Genomic DNA, 25,384 nt, shown 5'->3' on the forward strand with positions numbered 1-25,384 from the left:
TACAGCGTTTGTGTTAAACCAAGTGTTTTGAATAAATCATTTTTATTCAAACTAAAAACAAACTTAATGTTCCACTATAAACAACAAATCAATGAACTAATTATGCCTGAAAAAACTGTTACAAACGACTTTTTGGAACAAATAAATCTCGTTGATTTGTTTGAAAAACTTTTTCCAGTAATACAGTTTTCCCAGTTGATTATCACAGTGTAAGGTACTATTAAGATGCAATAAGCGATGAATCTATGCGGTTTAACTACAGAATTTATGTAACCTGACAATAACCGTAAATTAACCATTGTTTGCAACATTACAACCCAAAACAAACATTGAAGAAACCGCTAAAACTGTCTACCGGCCTCAACGACTGTGATCGATCATGCGTGCGAATACCTAACAAACCGTTAACTGCGTAGTGCGTACCGTAATTTGATGAATTGAATAACAAAGGAGATTGGCTGACGCAGACTTGACAGTTTAAAAACTGCTATTACTTAAGATTATAAATTGTTAGCAGTAAATTCCACTTAAAAACAGGAAAATTATTTATTTATTTACCATGTTCCTGTTGCTTAAACTAAAATCATGCACCATGACGGTGTGCTTGGTGACGTAGCAGTAACTGCAGACGCAAATGTTGACGCGACCCGCGAAGTACGTATTGTGTACAGTCATCATGAATGGTTTACAGAGTGACTGTGAAACCATTGTTGGATTTTGCTATTCTGGCGACGATTTGATAGATACACCAAATGACTGGAATGGACAAAACGCCTCATGTAGCAACTTCGATAAAATACTACATGAGAAATGGAAGAAGGCAGAAGATTCAGGTGGGGTACTTTAATTAACATTGCAAGAGTTAACCGACAGTTGTAATTTATTCCACATGTTTATATCAATCGATCCAATATTTTACTTGTTGTGCAGGTATTTTGAAGTACACACTTTCTGACTGTGAGTATAAAGTGTTAAGCGGAGATATATCAGATGAAAGTGCCAGTTATGTTGCCCAGCTTAATCCACAAAGAGGATTTAATCGCCGAAAACGAGAAGCATTTGACTCTATGAATCAAAAATTTTCGCCAAATCAGTTTAACTTTACCAAAATAAAAAACAATGAAATACTATTCAACCTCAAACCTGGAGATGACACAGCTGTAGGAATTTACAAGAAAAATAATCACATTGATGCAACTGATCACAGTAATGATAACCTAGTTGCTGTAAACATTAGCCCAATTGACAACTGCCATGTTTTGGTAATACCAAGTTGTTCCACCTGTCAGCCACAAAGGTTAACAACTATTTCACTTCTTATGGCAATGGATGTTGTGCAACTAAGTTCAAGACCAGGTAAAATTATGTTTTAAAACACATTTAGTTCATTTGTTGTTTTGTCATCACCAGAACTTATTTCAGTGATGCAAATTTTCTTTTTTGTAGAATAATATAGTAATAACTGCTTGGAGTTCATCAAAACAATGCTTGTAGAATGACAAAAAATGTTTTTTAAACATGAAAAAAATATTATTTTTGTGAATAGATTTTCGAGTTGGATTCAACAGCCTCTATGCATGGGCATCAGTAAATCACCTTCACTACCATGCAATGTTGTTTAATTTTAAACTTTTTATTGATGACTTGGACTCATCAACACTTTTACAAGACCATTGTTTTATCATCGAAAAGAGCTATATGAATTTGGGATTTTTGTTCCATGTCCCTATGGATGCGTTGAAACGAATTGAGGTAACATAATAAACTATATTTTTGTCGTAGAAACTTTGTGTGTGTCAAAACTAGCAAATCTTTGCAATTTAATTTGTCTAACATTGCAGGTTGCAAAACAAGTTGTAAGCATTACCGAAATGTTCCATAAGCGAGAAGTACCATACAATATAGAGATAACAAGGTCTACCAAATCAAACATTGACACAAGAATATTTCTATGGCCACGGAAGTCCATGAAAGATCTGACACCATCGCCCTGTTTTGATGTTGCTTGTGTAGAGGTTGGTGGTCAATTTCCAGTCAAAACTGAAGCAGAATTTACATCACTTACGTTTGCAAAGGCCAAGAAAGTTTTGATGGAAGCTGGATTAGACAGAACTGACTTTATGCAACTTATTGATGAAATTAAAAACATGTAGGGAGTTGTTAATGTAGGTGCATATGCATTTTTACTCAGTGTCTGTGGCAGTTTTGATGTGCAATAAATATTACTGCAAAATAAAATCCATACTGTCAGTATTTAAAACAATTGAATCTGAACCAACATGACAAACATTACCCACAAAGTATGCAAAATTAAACATATCAGTTTATCATACCAAATAGCTCCTGCCACCACACTAGACTACACATGTACTAATTTTGCTGTTTCAAACTTTGTCATTGTGCATTACACAAAAATATGAACGATAGCTGCACAAATTTATTGGCACCAAGTTTTTAAACACAACCAAAGCGTCAAGTAGACTTTAATATATCCGCATGTGACAATAAAACAATTTCAGCATTTTTACTTGATTTTATTTTGTTCTGATCAAAAAAATTGCACACAAAAAATTAAACACACTCATACACACATGAAATTGTGTGCTACGTACAAATTCAATGATGCAAGAACTACATGACAAAACCAACAGTTCAATATATACCACACACACTGTGATAACACTATGTATGGCTGACGCATCAACAGTTCTGCCCAATGTATTTTCCAGGGTAATGTTTAGACATTGTTTAATTGAGGTACTAGACACTAGGTTGGTCGTTATGTTGTCAGCATTTTTAAAGGCAGCCTACAATAGTTGGGTTATGTGGGGCTACACACAGTGAAACTTGGGCACCAATGTATGGAACAAGTATATGGTAAATGAGCATGGAGTGTTCTTGGTTTCAGTACCTGAATAAGAAAAAACATGGATTTAAAACAGGTAGGTGTCATATTTTATTCTAATCTACAATGTACATATTTCAGTTACTTGTAACTAAGGCAACTCTTTTAAAGTCTAATACCATAGCCTGATTTGATGCATTTTGCTGGTACTTACCTGTAGTAGTTTGGCTTGAATGGGCCAGACTTGTTTAACCCAAGGTACTTGGCTTGGTCATCAGAAAGTTCAGTAAGATGAGCATCGAATGTTGCCAGATGCAAACTTGCTACGTATTCGTCTAAACAAAAGATTGAATGTATAAAGCAAAAATGCTTATGAACCAAAGCACAGAGTTTGGAAATAATTGTTTGGTTCTTGTGTTGCCATGAATGTAAGATACCGTAATTGGGAAAAAGTAGTTACAGCAAATTTTACATACCCATTTTCTTTGGAAGTAGATAGACATCCTGTTTATATCTTCCCTCTGGGGCATTGAACAACTCAATCAAAGCCAAAGCCTACAAAACGAAAAAATATTTTCAAGTTTTGCCCGAATTAGCTTTGGACACTGCAAGAAGTTGTAAAACTAGTTTAGGGTGCACAGTGGTGGCATTTAAAATACATACTTGTGTGCAGTGAGTGATGGAAAGGACAAATGATGGCACTGTTGAGCAGCTCAAGTTAAGAAGCCTTCCTTCTGCAAGCAGCACTACCCTTTTTCCGTCTGGCCAAATTATGTGATCCACTTGCGAACGAACTTTCTCCCATGTCAAGTCATTCGTTTTCAGGCTTGCCTGTAATTAAAAGTTGACAATATACTTCACAAAGTATTTCACTGCAAATGACATTGAAGGGCGAGAGTTTGGACGTTTGACTATCTCCTACTTAAAGTAAGATAGTCAGAATTAGGCCTACTGCTTGCAAAAACTCGCACGCTTTCACCTAAATATTTCCAGGAAATCCTTTAACCGCATTGTTTGCGCTAATTGTATGCTGCTGACCTACTGAGCAATAGATTGACGAAACAGCTTAAGCATGAATTATCAAAATGCACACAATGTTTACTTGCTGTTAATGATGGGTAGAGTTGTTCTGTTTGGCCAAAGACGCTTAAATTACTGTAACGACAGACTTAAATCGTCGATTTATGACAAAAATATGTTGGTTACTGAAATTGTCAAAAACTACAAGTCATCGGTCTGCATAGTTAAATCCTGGAACATGCCTTAATGCGAACAAAATAGAAATTTGCAATTTGTATATCAAGTCTTATTTCATGATTTCCCCCGCTTGCATGACGAACCACCAAAGTCAAGTCAGATTTTCGAAGGAATTTAGGCAGCGTAACTGACGCGCTTTAACTATTTTTGTAAAATAGTATGAAAAACTTTACTATGCGATGTCTGATGCATTTTTGTAGAACAACAAGTCTAATGCTCGACGGAGCACGGAGATGCTCGGTAAAAAGTACTCGGAAAGTGAATAGGCTCGACAAGCCCTAATAGCTGTCATTTGCGGCGTCCTTAATCAATACAACGGTATTTAGGACTGGATGTATTGGACAAAAAGGGGGTATTTGGATATTAAAAAGGTTTAACTTTTGGCAAATCTTTTCAAGAAAACACGAACCTATAAAGTTGTAAGTTCTTTTTTTGTTTTGAAATTATAGGCGCCACAAACGCATAAACGACCAGTGTAGGTTTCAAAATCTATTTAAACCGAATCTGCATACAACCTACCACGTCGATTTCAGTGTTGCTATGTCCCATGTTGCACACAATCGCTCCACTCTTCATGCGGTCCAAGCTCTCTCGGCTGATCACATTCTTGTTACCTGGTGGGAATACAAAGCCATTGGATAACATTTTTCACATGGACAAACATTACAAAAGAATTTTGTAGTAGCAACGCCAGACACGAAAGTAACTTAAAGAGAAACAAAACTGCCGTGGTGTTTGAAAAAGCAAATACACGATATTTCAGACGCTTCAACTTGTGTCCGAACAAATAAAACATGCGATAGATGGACACCCAAACAAAAAAGTAACCTCAATTTCATAAAGCAGATATTGGCTTTGATTTATGCATGTTCATCAATGACTGAAACATTAATTGAAATCCTACAGCTCTACACTTCTTCAGTTGTATGCACCGTCAATAATATCTCCATTTAAAACTGTCGTAACACTTAAGTGTGTTGAATCATAACAATTGTTTGGTTTAGGTGGGTTCTTACCGGTGCATGTAATGAAAACGTCGCCACTTCGTACTACTTCGTTCAGTCTCACTACTCTAATTCCATCCATACTGCACAAACAATGTGGTTGTTAGTTTTGACAGAGCAAACTCGCTTTTATTGACTTACAAAACCAGTAAACCAGTAAACCAGTAATTTCGGATTTCCTTTACCACAGTGGTCGGCAACCGCCGGTCCGCGGCCCGGTACCGGTCCGCGAGGAGTTCGTTACCAGTCCGTATAATTTTTTAGGTTAAATGCTATAAAACATTTTGCCTAGGCGTTTTTATTGCTAAATATTTGTAGTTTTTTGAAGACCGGTCCGCGATAAAAATGTTAGTTTCAAAAACGGTCCGCAGTGCAAAAAAGGTTGCCGACCCCTGCTTTACCACATACACAGGTAACGAAAAACTAAATGGCAGGTTAAAAAATAAAATCTTCAATAAAGTTAAATTTATCTATCTTTGCACTATTGTATTTGAAACATTTTAAAATTATTTTTTGCAGATTACATTTACACAAATATTTTTGTGTTGCATCTTGAGGAAGAAATTATATTTGCGACAATCTCATAGGACCCTTACCAAGCTTGTAGAGCACATATGGGATCTATTTCAGTGACATACACAACTGATCCTAATCCTCTCAGCGCAGAGCAGACACCTTTTCCAACTTCACCATATCCACACACCACAACCTGCTTTCCACCAAACATAATATCAGTGGTCCTTTTCAGTCTGTAGAAAACAAAATGCTAAATAGGGTGCTCACTGTGGTCGAAACCTTAATCATGACTTACCCATCTAAAATTGACTCACGACAAGAATAAAGGTTGTCAAACTTTTGCTACAAAACAAATGAACACATTTTAGATGTTTAAATTTAGTGCATAAATGCAATTCTGTGCCTGAAAATACTTCAGTGTAAAAAATACACTTTTTTGGCTACCGAAATGTTCAAGGATTAATTACATCTTATTTTTACCTTTGTGACAGAGTCATTGACATTCATAGCAGGGATGCTGAGTTTTGCTGTTTTTGCAAGTTGATACAATCTGCACAATGAAAGAATGTCTATGAACTAATTTCCCATCTTAAACATAAAATCGTATAAATGATGAACAAAACAGGCATATGGGAAACACTGGACAGTATATGACTCAACCACTATTAGGTTCATAAGGTGATTCACGCACTTTTCTTAATGACTTAAGACATGAGTTCTATTGTCAATTGATCATAGTCATAAATGCACATGACACAAGCAAATTGAAACTGCAAAGGTGAAACATTGCCAAAAAAGTTCTCTAAAGTTTTAGGCATAAAAGGTGACAACAATTTATTTTCACCTGTGAACTCCAGTGACACTCTCTTCTACAATTCCCTTCATTCCACGGAAGATGGTCGGGTATTTTTTGATAATAGAATGTGTCAAGTCTCCCCCATCATCAAGAATCATGTTTGGATGCCACCCATCAGAAGTGATGCACTTTTCGATGCACCACCAGAAATCTTCCTCTTCTTCTCCCTTCCACGCAAAGACAGAATATCCTGGGTAAATAAAAACATTTTTAAGTTTGTGGAATCCACTTTTTGTTAACAAGCAATCTTTTGTGCATAGGGAACTATCTGTCACTGTATTATAACTCAGTGTGATTTACCCTAAAGAAGGCGATCTGTATAGGACAACAAAGCGTAGGTATAAAAAATACAATTGCCAGAAAACCTCTGTAAGGTTGATATTATGCCTGGCAGCAACAACCTTTATATTAGTCACATATCTTTGTTTAACACACTAACTTAATTTACCAAATGCAATATTTCAGAAATTACTGTCTGAACTTATGATATGGACAACTATTGCAATGCCCAATTTAACCCAACATTCAAACATGATTTTTTGTGTCAATTAAACAAAAACAAAACTGTAATGACTCTATTGTCATTTATATAGACCACAGAAGTTAGTGGTTTCTAAACCATCATTTGGAGGTTTCATACAGTGTTTATGTACCACCTATTATCAGCAATCCTGAAAAGGGCAACACTACAACAGCTATCACTACATACTCTTGCATCATGAACATTTGAAATGTTACTAAACTAAATATGACACAGATATGCACACTGAATAATATGCACAAACATATTCACAAAAAGTTAATTCTAATTATAATATTTTAGGTAAACTATTTACGGCTCAAGGGTAGCAGGGAATAACTGATGTAGGTAATATGTTGCAAAACTACAACATCCTACTATGGCCATGGGTAATCAATTACTATAGGAACCCTTACTTCCTTTCAGCATTTTGTGGCATAATTGATTCTGTGGGCTCAAATGTGTGTCTCAATACACATGGTTGCAATGAGAATATTTAAACCAGTGGTCCTTAACAGGTGGGAAATTATGGGGGAAAAATGTATTAGTCAATGGTACCTTAATTGTTGTTTTAAGTTTTACTTGAATATGTAAGGTCATTGTTACATGATTACATCATTTTATGATATAACACGGTAAGTCAAAGGAACATTTGAAATAAGCAACAAGAACTTGGTCACACAAATAGCCATAAACACTCGGAACCCTCATCCCTTTTATATTCAGTTATGTAGTAAAGCGCATTTGTCCAGTCAGCATCTCTAGGTGAATTTTCTGATCCGGTGTTTTGCTAAATATAATTCTAACCATATAAAATGCAGTGGCATTGCACTTTACTTCAGGATAGGCAAATGAGAATAAATAAGACTCATCACAGCGGTAAGGTAGAACTCACTGGCAACCTGTTGTTTAATGCATAGAATCTCTCAGTTTTGCTAATTAGCTTACACTCTAATCGAATAAACAGATAGCTAGCAGGTCGCTACAGTCATAAATCAGATTATTTGGCATCAAAGCAAGTATTGTAAATCGAATAAAGTTGAGTACTGTTAATATATGGCACAAAACAATAACATGAAAATTTAAGAAAATTATACATTGGTGATTGACTTTTGTGGAAAAGGGAAACTACACCCAAAAGGTTCAGAATCGCTGATTTAAACCATTCCAGCATAACAGTAATTAGACAGTGATCTTGTTTGTCTATTTAATTCAAACTTTGAGACCATGCAAGTCTATTGATGGGCCAACTTCAGCAAAAAGTTCTCAGTGAACATGCATAAAAAACTCCTGACCAAAATGTGCAAAGAAAAAAAAGAGTTAAAACAACTTGACCTCCTTTCAAGCACCACAATCAGCTTACCTGCTTCAGCTAAAGCAGCTGCAACTTCATTTTGTGTTGAGTAAATATTGCAGGCACACCACCGCACTTTAGCTCCTAGGGCAGTCAGTGTCTCAATAAGTACCTGTAAAAATTGGTATAGAGATGCCAGTCATTGGTAATCAGTTACAAACCCCTTATCCATATTAATAAATATAATGAAGTACCAAGGGAGTATTTTAATGCAGACCAAATATACATTTCATAAAATATCAAGGGGGGTCAACTCCTCATTTAGGACAAATGTTTGGCGTTCAAATAGTTATTACTTACAGCTGACTGAGCAGAGATGTGAGTGCATCCAACAATCTTGGCACCACTTAAAGGTTTATCAGCCTGTGCTCTGCGCCGTAAGTCAGTCAACGCTGGCATCTCCTGCTCAGCGATCTCAATCTCACGCCTTCCAAAGTCAGCATGTTTTATGTTCCTGATGCAGAAGTCAGAAAAGCCTTTGGAGTTGCTCTGGAAGAATAAAAGTCACCAGCATATTTAATCTAGTAATATACCTACAAGGGTTTTATGACAAAAGTTACTTTTTTTAAATACTAGAATGGTGGCTTTCTGATATACTTCCATTTTATATATTCTATACGCTATTTACCAATTTACTATACATATCATTTGATCTACACATATGATTGTTTTTGTAAACAAAAACTAATGGGTCCCCACATGCGTGTTTTTGCGGATTTATGGTAAACAAATGTTGCGGTGATTTTTTAATTCTTAAGGACAAATTTTTAGAAAGCATTAACCCAACAATAAAAAAAATTTGTTTGTATTTTTTTGCACTATTATTGTCGTATAATTACAAAAACAATAAAAAAGAACGAAACAAATACTTTCAATTTAATCTCTTGCTTTGACCCAGATATTGTCGTCCAAGGTCGGGTTTTAAACACAATTTTTTTCTAGAAAGCTGTAACAGTTGTGTTACAGACAATTAAAAAGCGATTTGCTGCAAGTGTATACATAACTTTTCATTTAACTTTGTTTCGCAAAACGAGTTTTTCATTTAACTTTGTTTCGCAAACGAGTACCATTGACCTGTAGTAACCTTTAGGGTGTACACACCAAACGACTGTTTGACCTTTTGACACCGTTTTCAATAACACGCCGTCCTTGGTGTTCAACAACACCGTTTGACCTAATATATACATGCCTTGAGTATTTGATTCAAAAAAAAAAACGCTACGTTATGACGTAAGAAAGTTCTGAACTGTGTTAGTAATACCTACTAATTGACCATAAGTAACCCGTGGTCATGCAGCGGCCAACCTGACACTAAGCATTTAAAAAAAACTTTTATCTTGCAAAAAAGTCAAGTTTATTTTTTCATATTTAGTTTGTTTAACAAAGTTTTGCTTGACATATACGAAACCGAAGCACGCTTATTAGGTTTAAATCACGTCATAGGTGTGAAACCTTTGTCAAAACTGAAAATGTGAGTGATAACTTAATAAAACGACATAGCATTGCTGTGCAAAACAGCTGATTTTTCTAATCACCGAAACGACGTCTCGTAAAACGTCTGTCCAACGTCAAGCTGAGCCCTCCCGCTCTGCCCTATTATTCGTAAACGTACTCTCTTGGGACTTCTGCCTACAGTGTCTTTCTTGACCAAATGAGCGTTAGAAACATTTACGTTTCGGGGGCCTGTGGGTGTGTCGCTGGGTCATTCGGGGTCAAACTTCAGGTGGACCAAGTTCAGATTTATATCTAACATATGTCCAAATTTCAATAAATTTGAAGCACTCTTTCTTCACTAAACAAGCGTTACAAACCAGCGTTAAAAATTTTACGTTTCGGGGGCCTGTGGGTGAACCGCTGGGTAATTTGGGGTCAAACTTCAGGTGGACCAAGTTTGGATTAATATCTAACATATGTCCAAATTTGAATAAATTTGAAGCACTCTTTCTTGACCAAATGCGTCTCACAAACCAGCGTTAGACAGAAAAAAGAAAAAAGAAAAAAAGAAAAAAGAAAAAAAGAAAAAAAGAAAAAAAGAAAAAAAGAAAATAAGAAAAAAAGAAAAAAAGAAAAAAAAATACGGACAAAAACAATGTGTCCCCTTCAGGGAAGGGGACCCATAATAAAATTTTTAATACAGATGACAGATAATTCACAACAATTAAAACACATAATTAAAAATGCACAAACATATTAAAATGAAAATTAAACGTGCAAAGTACCAAGTACGAACCTGACTTTTTTCTCTTGGTGAAACATCATCTTCATCTTCTGAACTTGAGTAGGATGCTAAAAAAAGTAAAAATGCTATGACTTCACACTACAAATAGGGTGTTAAAAAGGATCAAAAGAATCATTATGGACCCTAATTAGATTTATGATCCCTGAAGTTACCTGTACTCGTTGTTGAAAACTCTCTGGATAGTGTTATACTTGGCCTTCGAATTTCTTTGCTCTTTCGTCTTGTGTTTATAAGTGGATTTTTCTCATCGCTGTCAGAGTCAGATATTGCAACGTCAAAATGAACCTCAAGCGGTTCAGAAAGAAACCCATTTTTAATTTTTTGCCCCTCTGTCATTTTGCATGGAAGTAGCTTTTACAGCAAGATTGTTTCTAGATTTTAACTTGCCATTTATGTGTGGCTATTCACACTAAGAATTAAAACACATGCTAAAAAACAGACCAGAAGATGACAAGTAGCAACAGTACAGGAAACGAAAAAACGGTATAGTCCAGAAGACTCCAAAACGGATGTTGCTTTGTTTCACTATTCTGACGTTGTTTCGTTTGCAAATCTAATTGACAAGCAGCTCTCTAATGCATATATTCCGTTTTTTCTGCTATGAAAATCACATACACGAACGTACACTTATCACACATTTAAATGGCTAAAACGAAATACGCTAGAACAGATGGAACCCTTGCGCATAAGACACTGTTCAATGTTGTGGCCCGAGACGAACGAGGCACTCACTATCTCCAGAAAGCCTCGATCAATACAATCACCAGCCAAGGGTGGTCGTTGAAATGAAAATTTTCAGATTATACTCATTGTTGGCCTGGATTTAGGGTTTGAGAATATCCCCGATCTCATAGCGCATACTGCTGTTAGATTCAAAGACAGGGCAGAGTGGGAATTTTGGGAGACAGAACAGTCCACTGCCGATTGCACCCAATCACAGAACCAAATTCGAACACTGTAAATTTGAAGGGTGATTAGAAAACTGGAACCAAGCCCATAAACACAGCAAGAGATTGCAATCAATATTTCGGGACGAATTGAGATCGACTAGACATGCAGTCTTAATGAAGTTCGTTGGGGTCAGAACTGGGAAACATTTATTACAACAAAAGACAAATTCAAGTTTTTGTGGCAATTTTTGCACATTCGCTAAACGCCATTATGTGTTTTTACGACACGAAGATACAGACACTAATAAATCAAAGACGCGCCCAAGCTTTATCGCTGTACGTATCGGCCGGAATGCGATTTCCATCAAACAAATGTAAGGGCCACGTCTGCGTTGATCTCTTCACCAGAACCAATGCAATTTTCCTTGTGTCGTTTTTCTAATTGACTTTATGAACGATGCATTGCGATAAATTGGTTGAGGGGCGTAGATTCGTTGATCTATTATCTGTTTTTAGCACAAAGCCGACGCAAGTTACGGACTAGAGCATATTAGTGGAGCACAGGGCTTTCTCTCTGTGTGCTTAGAAATCTTATCGATGACTTCATCAAACTGTCCATAATCTAAACCACGGTTATCAGAAAATTGCAACAAACGCCAATATTTTTGTGCTCTACATATTGATCTTAGTCTAATCTGTACTGGAACCGAGCTTCTACCAAAACATTTCATCCACTTTGTGTTTTGCAGATTTTCTTAGGAGCGACACAAAATCGCAACCTAATCTTACAGGCCGTAGCACACAGCAAAACAGAAGTGCGTTTAACCCCAAAAATGCCACTGACAGAATGTCAACATGTTCTTCCCGGACAGTGTTATAACCAGCGCCGATCCGCCACCCTGGTGAGAAAGGCAAACATGACATGTTGCTTAGCAACAGGAACTGTCCCCAATCGCGCAGTAACGGTTGAGCTTGTCCGCTGCTTAACTAAAGAAGCCCCGGGGCAACGACATCAACTTTGGATTTTAATTGCTTTAAATCGCTGCAATGGTTTGCGCAAACTTCGTTGGTTAGGCGCCCCTTGTATGCATTAGTTGACAAGGACAAAAGGGTCAATATGAAGTAAGTATTGTCCCAATGAACATTTAAGGCACCCAACAGTAACCTGTAAAGCCCTGACCCCGCCAAGGATGGTTACACCGTGTGTGAATTGCATATTTTGACGTAAACGATGCAAGACAGTGTGACGCCTTCGCGAAAATGCCCAACCACCAAAACCCAGCAGGCAATATTGAGTCGTAAAACGAGGCAATTACTCACAGAATTTGTCAGCACCGCCGTAAATTATTGGTACAAGCGCTGATGTTTCCTATGAGTTATATGGGTTCATGTAGGCGACAAAATGTTATGCGGTAAGTAGCAACAACGTCGGTCATGATCGCCAAACAAAAACATAACGCTACACGTTTGCTAAATGCGTTTTACCTTTTCACATCAGGCAAATAAGGAATGCAACGACTTAATTAGATGAAATGCCACAAGTTTTATTGTCAGACGCTTGACAAATGCTTCTGTCATCATTGGTAATAGCTTCACGACCACGTGTTTTGGGCCGTTATCTTTCTCATAAACAGACCCGTGTATTGTGGTCACTTCATCTTTTTTGCCCATACTTTTATTTGAACGAAGCCGACGGGCCCAACGGACATGGGTTGCTTGGGAAAAGGCCTAGAGATTTATCACAACTCAGCGATCTGTGAACTCAAAATGCACTCCCTGTATTGTGCAATTTACAATTGAAATTCCAGCTTTTTGTGTTGAACTTGGCTTTGCAAAAATCCGCTTTGGCCAATCTAGCAACAAATAATAAAAAATACCCAAGGGCGGACAGCGTGATGCCACCAGCGGGACGCCAACTTTAAGTAGTGCAACTCGGTTGAAAGGCAGGGCTATGGAAACAATACGGATAAATCCATTTCGTTCTAGGGCGCCGAATGGTGTTTGCCCATGAACTTAATGACCCTTGTTCAATCATAACTTGAATTGACGTTGCAAAAGAAAAATACACGAAGCAAAACAGACCGACCCAGGCAACAATGGGTGGATCAAACAAACCCAGTTTTGCCATCTCCCAAGTTAAAACGTTTATTCTTTCCAAAACTGTAAAAATCTAGTCGAGTTTGCATTAAAAGCAACATAGAAATATTTGTTGAATTTGAACACTGTTCAAGTAAGGAACGCACAATAACTTGCCTGGTGTACCATCACAGTACAGAGGTAAAGAGTTGTAGGCACATAAGCCACTGTTGCGCTACAGTGCGCCCATAAATCAGCTCAAGGAGTTTTGTCTTCGACAGCTGTGTTGACCAAAACTAGCTTTTCAGTACAAGCCGATGGGCGTAAGAACACACACTCGCGTGTTTTTCGGTGTTATCAGGCCCAGGAATGTAGCGTAATTCCGAATGACAATAAATCGCGCCTCAATAAACTGACAGCTTTATGAAACGGTGCACTCATGGAAAACGGACAAACCTTTTGCAAATATCCAACATTCTAGCACACCAGTGTGACAACACAAAAAGCATTGACTTTAAACTATGAAGTATAAAAACTCTTCTGAAATACACGGTAATTATTATCCTGCATGTTTAAAACTGCTCAGTTCCTCTTAAACCTCGCAAAACCAACGTTGCGTTTAGTTTGCATCTCACAAATACAGAAATACAGATTGCAGATTGCCTTACATACAGTATTACCGTAATCTAGATGTGCTATTTTTATTGGGTTTAAACATGACTTTCCTCTTTGTAAATATCGATCCAAACCAATTCCCAGTAGAAAGTTAGAGAAAGATGGCGCATTGAGTTCGCCGTATTCCAGAATTCAACCTTAAGTGACCTGGCGGTTCCCCGAAGGACGCGATTTACAAATCTAGTGCAAGAATTGAAATTAGCATTATCGATTGTCAATGCATGCTTCATTTATTTCTACTGATCCTTGTACAAGCGGTAAACTGTAAAAAGTTGAATTCACCATTGAAAGCAGCAGGTCATACCAGTGGTCAAAAGATGATTGGTGTCAACGCGTAGGCAATGTTTTGAGGTCATCGGGCATATTGTTTTCATGACAAGCACACATAGGACAGGAAGACACAAAAGACCAAGTGCCATATAGTATCAGGTTTCGTCAATACGTTCTTTACGTCAACAGTAATCTTTCTCACAATACAAAAAAATTATTTAACAGGTGTGTTTACAATTTAGGGCCTCGCAGTTAACGCGATAGCGTCAACACAACTGAAGCCAAGAAGTAACAACAACTAACATTTCTTGTATTAAACCATGCTTTACGTTCAATGTACGTGTGTATTGCAAACTCTGTTGTGGCATTTGGCTGAAAGTGAAATACACTCAATTGCTCGACCGTACCAAAAACCACAGCTACATCAAGTTCAAAAGGCTCATTTCCTTTTTCGCTGACTGAGCAAAAGCAGAACGCCCTGGTGCAGCAAAGCGTATCACAGGGTGCGCAGATACCCTTAAACATTCTGTTACTCGGGTGTTATAATACTAACCAGCGCTTGGAAACATCTTTGCAATGTAAAACTTTTCATATAAGGCGCGGTACACATATTTCGTTCGTCCTTGAGGTTACAAGTACGCAAAAGATCAAAGATGCCAGCCAGCAATTATTGTGGTGAATTATTCATGGCACACTTTCAATACTTCATTGTGTGGTCGAAGCCGGGGCGAAAAGCCACGAAATCAACGGGGGAAATTCCCTATTTTGCAAATTGCAACTGATCGTGATTATTGCAACGGGATTGTAACTACAAAACGTGCTAGATTAGTGTTTTAGGACTAAGAAAATAAGGCCAGTGGTATGGGAATAAACCACCAAGAAAAACAATTTTTAGCAGCAAATACCACAGAAGCATCCAGTTTACTTTGTTTGCCACTTGGCCACCGCTAAAGGCTCTTAAGAATGCACGCATCACTACCATCGTGACTTTGATTTAAAATCAACAAAGTTTTCATATCAATGAGATCAAAGAAAACTTCCATTTTCGCTTAGCCTGTTTTTAAAGACTTGGCCTCAATACGAGTCATAACGCACTGACCAAACTGACTGAAAAAACAAACTAAACAAATCAATCGTAGATTTCACGCAATGCCAGCTTTTAGTCTTTTAGACTTCTACGGACTTGAAAATATCCATCAGTCTCTTGGTTATCAATATTTAGATCCGAAACTAAACGTGACCAGGTCAGACTTAAGCAAAACCTCTGTAATTATCTTTTTCCAGCAACAAGGGCAAAAATATTGCAATACTACCACAATAAAGTTCATCTGTAGTACCAAGAAAAACATATTTTTGCTGTGAAACTGTTTGGGTAGGTGCTGATTGTAGCAGAAATCCGTGCAACAATGCCTTCGGGCGGCCTTCAGTTAAAAATTAATCCATGCTCCTTTGTGCCTTTGACTTGGTATTTCGAGTTAAGCGTCAGTAAGACGCGGGCGTCGCCATCAAGAAAAACGCCGGGTTAAAGGAATCTCAACTCGAGAGTGTTTGTTTGCCAGTTGGTAAACTCATAAAAGCTTCAAAGTATTCTCTCTGCAATAACTTACACATAGTTTAGCAAACAACTAAAATACCACTGATGAAGGTTCCCAAAGAAGTCGGTAGGCTACTGATAGTAATAACTAATCAAGATCATATTTCACTTTGTAGGCCCTGCACATGTTGCGGAACAAGCGTTTGCCTTGTAATGAAATAGTGGTGAAGAATAAAACTTGTATCAAAAGTAAGACTAAAATATGCACGTACTCTCAAATACATAACCGCAAAGTGCACAATAACTGGCCTCTTTAAATTTGAGTTTAAACCCATTGTGGTAGAGCGAAAAAGAAAAGTCAAGCAAGGATGTTGTAAGATGGTACTAGGTCGAAGCAAATTTTCAAGCTGACTTTCACTTGACACAAACTGCCGCCTTGCAACTTACAGTTTGTAATCAGTAAGTTTTGGGTTAAATAAAACGCTGCCCTGTTTTCATGTGTTGGCAAAAACTTCAACCGAATTTTATTGGCTAAACTAACAGATATTTACTGGAAACCAACATAAATAGCACCAGTACTAGCTGCACATCTCACATTTGCAAAGGAAATCGTTAAACGACTTGATTTAACGAGCCTTGCATGTCGACGCACTGATTTGACACATTTACTCGTTTCCCAGTACATCTTTCTTAGGCTGCACTGATCGACGTAAACAGACGCAGTAGCGCCGCCTTGTGGGTATGCTAGCTCTGTTTCTATAACCACTAAGGAGAGACACGTAGTATTGCGCGGACAAACATATCATCAGATTTCAAAAAACAACATGTAACATTTGAGATACGACTGTAAAGTTTTTGGAAGTCTTCTGCTGCAGCAGCTATTTGGCTAACGTTATAATATTTTATGTGAGAGTTCGTGATCTAACCCAAATGTATGTTTTACCCTTAATGAGTTATGTTAACATAAACGTAGCTAACTACAGCAACAGAAATCTTACGCACCTGAGCTGAAGCTGTCCGCTGACGAAGCAGACACAGATCTTGACATAGATCGCTTCTTGCGGACCTTTTTGTCCTCAACGAATGAGATTTGCTGCAAAAGTAAAGATGTGGAATTTAGTTTGGTGTCAATTCGCGTTTGTTCAGGATTACTTCTTATTGTTTAGAGAATTGCGGGGGTTTACTGAAGATCATCCTTAAGCAGGCTATTAGGTATTGTGAAACTCTAAAGGCACATAACACTTATTTTACCACAAAAGTTACAGCCCACCACTTTTGGGCTAAAACACGCGTTCCGCATAGTTGCCCCCAATTACCAGCGTCAGTCTCTGGCAATGTCTCATTTGTATGTTAAGTTATGTACTTTAACTATAGGATTTGTAAGACAACTTTCAACACGACAGTAGTCAAAGTTTCTAAAAGACATTATTTAGTACTATGCGCTTACATCCGTTAAAAATGTACGTTCACATATGTGTTGTTAATGTTAAGCCTAAACAGTTGTAGTCCAATTCTTAACATATGGTTGCCAGCTTTTATGCAGAAATGTAATGTCATGACTTGATATACTTGTCAAGACTAAAGTAGTCTATTATAACTTTGTGCTACTTGATGACACATTAATGACGTATTGCTATAGGAATAGTCAATCGTCAATGACATGCAGATGAGCAACTGTGGACGACTTGGAACTTCCCTATGCGCTTCCAATGACCTGTATTAAATTCATAACCCTGCAGCAGCAGGATGCATAAAATACATAAGAAAAGGTAACAAAATGATCAACTGCAGTTTTTTCGAAGGAATCAGAAGGGGGGCAAATAGCAAGCTTAAGTTGTTAGTGTCTTAAGTTATTATACATACTTTAGCATCACCAGAAAAGTATATTACCTCTGTGCTGTCTACACTAGCTGTACTCTCAATACTGTCTAATCTGCTTACAGAGAGGCCACGTGAAAACAGCCTCCGATTTTTGCTGATCTGTCTTCTTAACTGTCTCCTTTTCTCCTCCAGCTCTTGAGACACATGTTGGTCATTAGCTTTTGCTGCAACATCACATCTTGGCGACAATGGACGCAGTTCCATACTGTGTTGCTCCTCCATGGTACTCATTGCATTATAGGTTTTTCAAATGCCAATTATTCAATTTACGTCTGTTAACCAGAAAATTACACATTATTAATATTTTATACATAACATTGCAAAAAAATAACATGAACAAAATCAATTTTGATGGACTAGTTGCTGAGTTAGCAAAAGAAATGTCCTGGTCAAGGTGTTTGCCACTTGTTTATGTTAAATAGAGGTAGTCAATGCATGTTACCCTAAAAACACACACACAAATCACTAAATAGATGTACTTCCCAGTGCCATAATAAAACAAAAATTTGTTGTAACCAAATCAGCATGAAACAAAACCTAAGTAGACTTTCACTAAAATAAAATAAAAACATTACACATTGTACATACAACATACTACTAATACATGTAAGGATTATAAAAAGTCTGCATTAGTACTGACAACATATACAAATCTACTATTGTCACCAAATGCCATACATCAAACAAAATTCCCCTCACACCTGTGTTGCATAAATTAGTAATGTGACCTATAGGATTTTACTGAACTGATGCATTACATTTTATGCTGATGTTTTACCTGCCAACAAACATATTTTATTGGAAATCTAACTTGTAATAGATGAACAGAAATAGTTGAAATCAAACACCTGTCATTTTATCCATGTAACAATAGACACAAGCAATGTGATTTGCAACACCAATTTTCTGTTTGCCACATGTATACCTTTAAACTATGCAATTCTTTTAAAATTTTGGCACCCATATCAGAAAAGCTTTGTTTTGTTTATTTTAAGTAAAGGCAAACTACTGTCCAAAACTGTCTGTCCAAAACTTGGAGGCAAATAGTGCCTGCCTGGGCTCAATCACGCGCTGCAACTGGCGCAGACGACTGTCAGACCTTCCTGTTCTGTGATGTCATGGGCAATCTGGAGTGGTCTGAATTGCACCTCGTCACATGACGTAACTCTTGTCAAAAACATCAAGAAAGGCATCTACCTGAAGTACTAAACACAACAATACAGCGTATTTGTTTAATACGTTGCAGTCGTTAAAACATCCATTGAATGCGGTGTATTTCTTGCCTACTACAAATTTTGCATGAGGAATGGTTGGGGGGTCTTCAAAATCTATTTCTGACTTACGATTCAGCGAATTCAGTCTCCTGCAGATTTAAAAACTCGTCACTTATAGTGCACTTATTAGTTTATCACAAGTACACACATATCAACAGTATATCGAATAATCACTCTCTTCGTGTGCTAGCCAAGTACTTTTAAGGGCGCTCTCGCGAACAAGCGGTTTTCTGTTCTAGTGGTTGTTTCGCTTGGAGTAGAACTAACCTTACAGCTAGGCATCGGGACACTTAAAATTCGGCCTCCTCGCTACGTTTACCGTGGTTGACATGGTCTGTCCGTGCTCCTTGAGGCATATAGCAAATACCACTGACTCCGGTCTACCGCAGAGTTTAGTCTTTCGTTTTTTTCGGGATGTGACAAAAATAGCGGAGCTATTCCCATCAACACTTGGCAATCTAGACAGTATGATTCCCAAGTCTAACATACGACTAACATACAGAAGCCTCACACATTTTCACGATTAATGGTGTCTTGCAGGATAGGCAACAGCTTAAAATCACCGGACGTGTGATCCGGAATTTGAAAATAGTCACCGTAGACAGTTACATTTCTACAGCGACCAACAAAAATTAAAAAGCCTTAAAAACGCCTCTTGTTGAATTAATGAAAAACGACTTTGTATGCTAAACACTCCATCTTGAACCAAGTGTGAACCGGATGCTAACGATGGATTTGTGTAGGAATAACTCAAATTCACGCTAAACGACTATGGGTTTAGGGTTTGTGTACATAACTTAAGATGCTCCTGTTGACATATGCGGAAACGTATTTACTTTCGCTTTCGATGTGAATGAACTGTTGGGAACTTGTTATTACGTTCATTAAGTGGTTGTATTTAGTACGATTTTCATCCCATTTAATCAACGTGTCTTTTTTCAACGATTTAGTCTGTATGCCTTCGGACAAACGTCTCGGTCGCGATGCTCACTTTAAACACAAACGACTAAAACCCTTTGTAGGCAGCAACAAAAAACCTTTTAAAGTGATATTTTGTGCACTTACCGTGTCGACACTGATAAAACAAAAGACAAGACTAGACTAGATATTACTGTTATAACATAGACCATTTTGACAACGACGTTAAATAATCAGATCACATTAAAACACCTATCTGCATAAACTCAGCTAAATATTTAATAGGGCGATCTGCAACCACAGCACTGGCGACTACATATCATGGCTGACAACCAAATCACAATGCAAAAACGTCCCTTGGGTTCGGTCAAGACTTTAATCTGGTAATAGGCCAAAACAACTATCTATATCCATCTGAGCGCTTTGATTTGAATGAGGCAACGACGTTTTGTAAACCTGCGACATAAGCCCTGCACTGACTGGATGTGAATCGTTCCGGCGTTTGCCCCCAACGCTTTCACGCTTCAATTCATCACCGAACTGTTGCTGTTGCTGTACTACTCTTCCAGTCACGCACGCAAGCATAAGAATACAGGCCATAATACAATGGGACGTTGTACACGTTTAAATTTCCTTTCGCTTGCTATTAAACGTATATTAACTCAGAGGTTTTATTCCACACCCATCAATGCACTTTAACGCACTATGAAATTCACAGTCTTTCCAAACACGTTTCGGTGCAGACAAAGCGGGAACCGAACGTATTTTTAGTCAAAACACTGGCGACAGCTCCAAAGACCAGATAGCCCACAGTCAATGTCACTCCTGTCCTAGACCGTAACACACACAATCTGCGGAATTTGCTGATACAGTTTCTGAAGCTTTTATGCGACCGGACTGATTGAACGTGTTTAATCCATTGTCACTACCCCGACAACATTCAAGCCGCTTTTCAGTTTCATTTCAAGAAAGGCGTATGTTTTCTCCCTGACGTGTATGTGCACTATCATGTCTAAATCGATAGTAAAGAGTTCCACAGATATCGATCTGAGGTCGTTTCTCGAACCAATAAATTCGATGTAATGTACCCTAAAACGAGAGCGCGTTTTAGGCGATTTGCAATTACACCAACCCAGTCTATCCAGCGCTCGTAACTATTTGACACAATACACCGTCGCGTGCTCTACGTCTGGCCTGGAAGTATATTCTATCACAAAACCGCAACGCCCGCCCACCTAAATTTCACAAGAAAATAACATCAGAGTTATCATGCGTAACTCCCCGTTCCGGCCTAACAACGTGTTTGCTTGCTCCGAATTCCTTTCAATACGGGTGGAGCCTTGGAACAATTGTGAAATTTGCTGTCAACATTTAAAACGCATTTGCGGAGCATGGCACACAATAAAGCACCAACGTAATATAAAATTCACCAAAAGATGCAATAAATGTAATACGCTGATTTTGCACTCCATATTTAGTTTCTTTCGTATTCCTACGAAAGTCGAAACAACACATGACTGCGACCTGTCACATAACCTTCAACGTTCTTCTAACTCACTAAACAATTACAATGGCTTTTTCAAAGTCACATCGATCAGGAGCAGGATTTGTAATTTACGCGAAAACCATTTCCCCGAGGATCAAACAATGTACGAGCGCGAATGCCGCAATATTGATTATATTGACGTTTAAAATTTCTACCCATAATTAGACACAATAGGTATAACTTTGTGTACGCATTGTACCTGCATGGCTTACTGGTTTCGTGTCAAATTGGTATGGGTGGCAGGTTTTACCGTAGAATGTTACTGGGGGCAAGAACAGTGGTAAGAACTAGTGATGCACCGAACCCGCCTAAAAAGGTTCGGGCCGAAACCGAATATTCGGCCACGAGGCCGAATAATTTCGGCCGAATCAGGCCGAACCTAAAACCGCATTTCATATGGGTGTTTTTAACTGAACCGTGTGTAGTTGATGCAAGTGAACTCAATTATGACAAGCCAAAATCCCTTTCACAATGCGAAAGCTTCACTAAACTTGTAATATTTCGCAGACAATGTGGCAAGTATTTTATAGATACAACAAATAGTTAATTTATGATGTTTCGTATTGGCGAAAATGAAAGTTTGGGTATTAATTTCATGCAATCAAAAAGTTCGGTTTCGGCCGAATTTTCGAAAAAAGTTCGGGCCGAAACCGAAACATCGAAAAACAGCTGATTCGGCCGAAATGTTTCGGCCAACCGAAACTTCGGTGCATCACTAGTAAGAACCATTGAGGTTATCGAGCTGTAATACAAATATTGGGAGTGCTTGCAAAACTATGCTAGCTAATCTAACATACGTGGGATAAAAATTAATGTAAATATGGACGTACATAAATCGAAGGAGAAACAAAAACACGTGTTATGCGTTCGATGGGAGGTATTCGCGAGATGTTCACGTAGTCCAGCATGATGACAAACATGCGCCGTCGCTGTGTATATAGCGTTTGACTGTCGGGTGGCGAAAAAACGAAAGCAAACAGTTTACTAACCCATAGCAAGTATTTGATTGTTGAGGAAAATTATGGGCTGTTTTGCTACACCTAAATTACGTTTGATTCCCTAACATGTTTAATTCTTGGATTTATGGTTCATAAACTACGGTATGTCATTTCTATTTGGACGAGGGTTTAAAGAGCAATGAAGTATTACTATTGCAATAATACTCTAATGTGAATATGCAGCCAAATATCCAGGTATTAACTCGTTTGAAACGATAAACATAAATGTTCGAAAAACCAACCAATATGCTGCGGGTGAACCTATTAAATCTCATTAGTTGTAAAGGTGCTACATCGAAACGCGCTTTTAAATCTACTAAAGACTATCCGATCTTTCGACACTAACTTTTCAGTGCAACTGCGACAAATGAATAGTAATCGCTCTCAAAACGCCGTTTCTGCTTGAGGTGAACGTTCGTCGAAAACTCTCAGCAAAGTCGTCAAAGATCACACTTTACAAAACACCACCAGCTCGCTACTCCCAGCATGCGGTAACAACCGAATACCAAGAAAATAACGTTTCAAACTCCCATGAGATTTTATCCACGAAATAAACCCACTAAGGTGAAACTTTTATCTTTCAAAACTTGTGTGGTGGTATAAAAGCGCTTGCACTTTTTCTAATATATCGTAAACGTAAAGATTTGTTTCATAAAATTTATCTCAAAAAGAAAAGTATTAAAAACTTACCAAATTTTAAACACTAAACTACGCATTTGTCCAGCACAGGTCCACACTGGAATGTTATTGCTGATTGCACAGAATATTAAACACACATTCATACACATGCTTAAGGAAACTTACCCGAATGCGATTGGCAATCTCCGGCTGAAGACCTTTGACATTGGAACTTGCTTGGGATGACTTTTGTGCTTCCAGAACTTGTCTGTCATCATGAGTTTCAGGAGACTGTTTCTTTGTTGACATGATGGGGCATAAGCTCAACAGCAATATAGTTTAAATGTATATTTAAAAGTGTATTTTATAATACAGATTATATATTTTAATAAATTAAATAAATAAACAGATTGGTAAGCCAAGCAGCCAGAATTGCCTGCAACAAACCAAAGACGATGTAAAAAAACAGAACAGTAAAATAGATGTATACTGATACACCAGAACATGCCAGTGGCCTAACAAGACCATACTGCAAAGAGCTGTCCAACAATTTAGCCATATAGTTTATAGCATCTACTTCTTATGTCGTGTTCAGGTTAAAATTAATGACATACAGCACCATCAAATATTAACCATAAGTCCATAACCCTTTTGTGCTTCTGGGTACATTAACTACCATACATGCTAACTTCTCAGCAGTAAATCTGAACACTTAATTTATCACCATGACAGGGCTATCCTGCCGCCTTGTTTGGATAGCATGCCTGGGCCCAGTTTACTGCTGACAAGTCACTGTTTGCTCTCACATTGTTCTGCCAGCACAATTCAGGGAAAGCGTATCGAATTTCCCAGTATTTATAACAAAACAAATCTGACCTTAAGATAAAATAGCTGATGGCAGCACATTAAAAGAAATCAATGGAAAGCTGCTACCAGACAAACTGAACAGGTTTGCACACAGACAAATTACATTTTGAACATTGCTTGTTAAACAAACCTTCCTTTACATCGTAATTATTTAGTCATTTTAAACAACACAATCATGATGAATTTTAGATATTATTAGTTGCTGTAACTGGTATTTAACATATTTTAGCTAAAATTGAAGCCACTTAAATTTCTTTGAACAGCTAATGTGCATGCATCATCTAAGGGAAATGTCAATAATTTGTCCCAGGGGAAACTCGCATGCACATAAGGAAGGTAAAGCTAAGCTAATTTTAGTCTTAGCAGCCTAAGGAAAATACATAATGTTTTTGTCACATATAATTAACAAGTCCAGTCATGTGCAAAACTACAGTAAATTTACCAAGTCGTTTTCATAAACTGCATCCAGTAACAAAAATAATTTACCACTGCTTTTGTTTTATTTATTTACATAAAATTTGCTAGTAGGCTACTTAAAACTTATGTAAAGTATTTAATTCTACAAAACATATTTACACATGAATACATTTATAGAATGTGAAAATATAGTCATGGACATCTTACTTTATGCTAAAAATCTACCTTTTTCCCTTAAATTATATTACGACACAGAAAAGCAACATAATATGAAAGTTTTATGGAATATAATACAGACAATACCTGTTAACTTACTCAATTTAGTACCATGAACATGAAATAATACAAATCCACAAGAAAGTTAATAATTTGTTTCCTTGAAATGATTAACTCTTTAAAAAACCGCGAATGTGTAAAATTTACCCAATATTTGATTAAAAACCGAACTGCCAGAAAACTTGTGTACATATATGTGGTAGTGGTATACAATTTGGTACAGACATATTGTACATACACAAGTTTTTGGGTAGCAAAGGTGTAGTTAAATTACATTTTAACTCCATGTATAGTGTTCCTTACCCTATATTTGCCGTGATAACGAGGAGTTCTGCAAGTCATATTAATTAGCTGTGTTTATTAAAACCAGTCACATACATGCTGATGCAATACTAAAAGCATTTTTTTCAGTTTATATTAACAATTAAATTGGATCAAGAACAAAACATTGTTTCTATGTTTTTGTAGTCATGACAAAACATTAATTTTGACCCAAACCCAAAGCAAAATAATTACATTTTCTCGTTAACATGTTTGTTTGAGTTAAAAAGTA

General features: G+C 37.4%; 2 protein-coding genes across 4 annotated transcripts; one reads left to right on the forward strand and one right to left on the reverse strand.

Annotated features, from left to right (window-relative positions):
• Positions 1-592: 592 nt before the first annotated feature.
• LOC145222080 (GDP-D-glucose phosphorylase 1-like) lies at positions 593-2,263 on the forward strand. Its single transcript, XM_080088091.1, has 4 exons — positions 593-833; positions 931-1,356; positions 1,547-1,752; positions 1,842-2,263. Exons 1-4 carry the CDS (start codon positions 635-637, stop codon positions 2,151-2,153), a joined length of 1,143 nt encoding a protein of 380 aa, XP_079944217.1. The 5' UTR covers positions 593-634; the 3' UTR covers positions 2,154-2,263.
• Positions 2,264-2,419: 156 nt separating this feature from the next.
• Positions 2,420-23,717, reverse strand: LOC145222077 (S-adenosylhomocysteine hydrolase-like protein 1). 3 transcript variants are annotated; one of them, XM_080088087.1, is made up of 15 exons: positions 23,458-23,717; positions 17,039-17,129; positions 10,583-10,638; positions 8,653-8,841; positions 8,362-8,464; positions 6,467-6,668; positions 6,103-6,172; positions 5,918-5,964; positions 5,703-5,855; positions 5,119-5,189; positions 4,622-4,716; positions 3,509-3,676; positions 3,322-3,400; positions 3,060-3,180; positions 2,420-2,911 (listed from the first exon to the last, which is right to left on the reverse strand). In XM_080088087.1, exons 1-15 carry the CDS (start codon positions 23,578-23,580, stop codon positions 2,905-2,907), a joined length of 1,575 nt encoding a protein of 524 aa, XP_079944213.1. In that variant the 5' UTR covers positions 23,581-23,717; the 3' UTR covers positions 2,420-2,904. The 3 variants fall into 3 exon arrangements, with proteins under 3 accessions (XP_079944213.1, XP_079944212.1, XP_079944214.1); XM_080088086.1 differs by lacking the exon at positions 23,458-23,717 and adding an exon at positions 17,927-18,184; XM_080088088.1 differs by lacking the exons at positions 17,039-17,129; positions 23,458-23,717 and adding an exon at positions 10,744-14,703.
• Positions 23,718-25,384: the final 1,667 nt, after the last annotated feature.

The sequence above is a fragment of the Phallusia mammillata genome, chromosome 4, assembly GCF_965637545.1.
Source record: "Phallusia mammillata chromosome 4, kaPhaMamm4.hap1.1, whole genome shotgun sequence".
NCBI classification, from domain to species: domain Eukaryota; kingdom Metazoa; phylum Chordata; class Ascidiacea; order Phlebobranchia; family Ascidiidae; genus Phallusia; species Phallusia mammillata.

Bases quoted from the DNA above. Each gene is read 5' to 3' on its own strand.
- LOC145222077 (XM_080088086.1), bottom strand. From the start codon at position 18,148: ATGAGTACCATGGAGGAGCAACACAGTATGGAACTGCGTCCATTGTCG. The intron at 6,669-8,361 runs GTAAGCTGATTG...TTATTTACCCAG, and splicing joins AGCTGCTTTAGCTGAAGCAG to GATATTCTGTCTTTGCGTGG. The intron at 6,173-6,466 runs GTGAAAATAAAT...TTCATTGTGCAG, and splicing joins AGTGTCACTGGAGTTCACAG to ATTGTATCAACTTGCAAAAA.
- LOC145222080 (XM_080088091.1), top strand. From the start codon at position 635: ATGTTGACGCGACCCGCGAAGTACGTATTGTGTACAGTCATCATGAAT. The intron at 1,357-1,546 runs GTAAAATTATGT...TTTTGTGAATAG, and splicing joins GCAACTAAGTTCAAGACCAG to ATTTTCGAGTTGGATTCAAC. The intron at 1,753-1,841 runs GTAACATAATAA...CTAACATTGCAG, and splicing joins ATGCGTTGAAACGAATTGAG to GTTGCAAAACAAGTTGTAAG.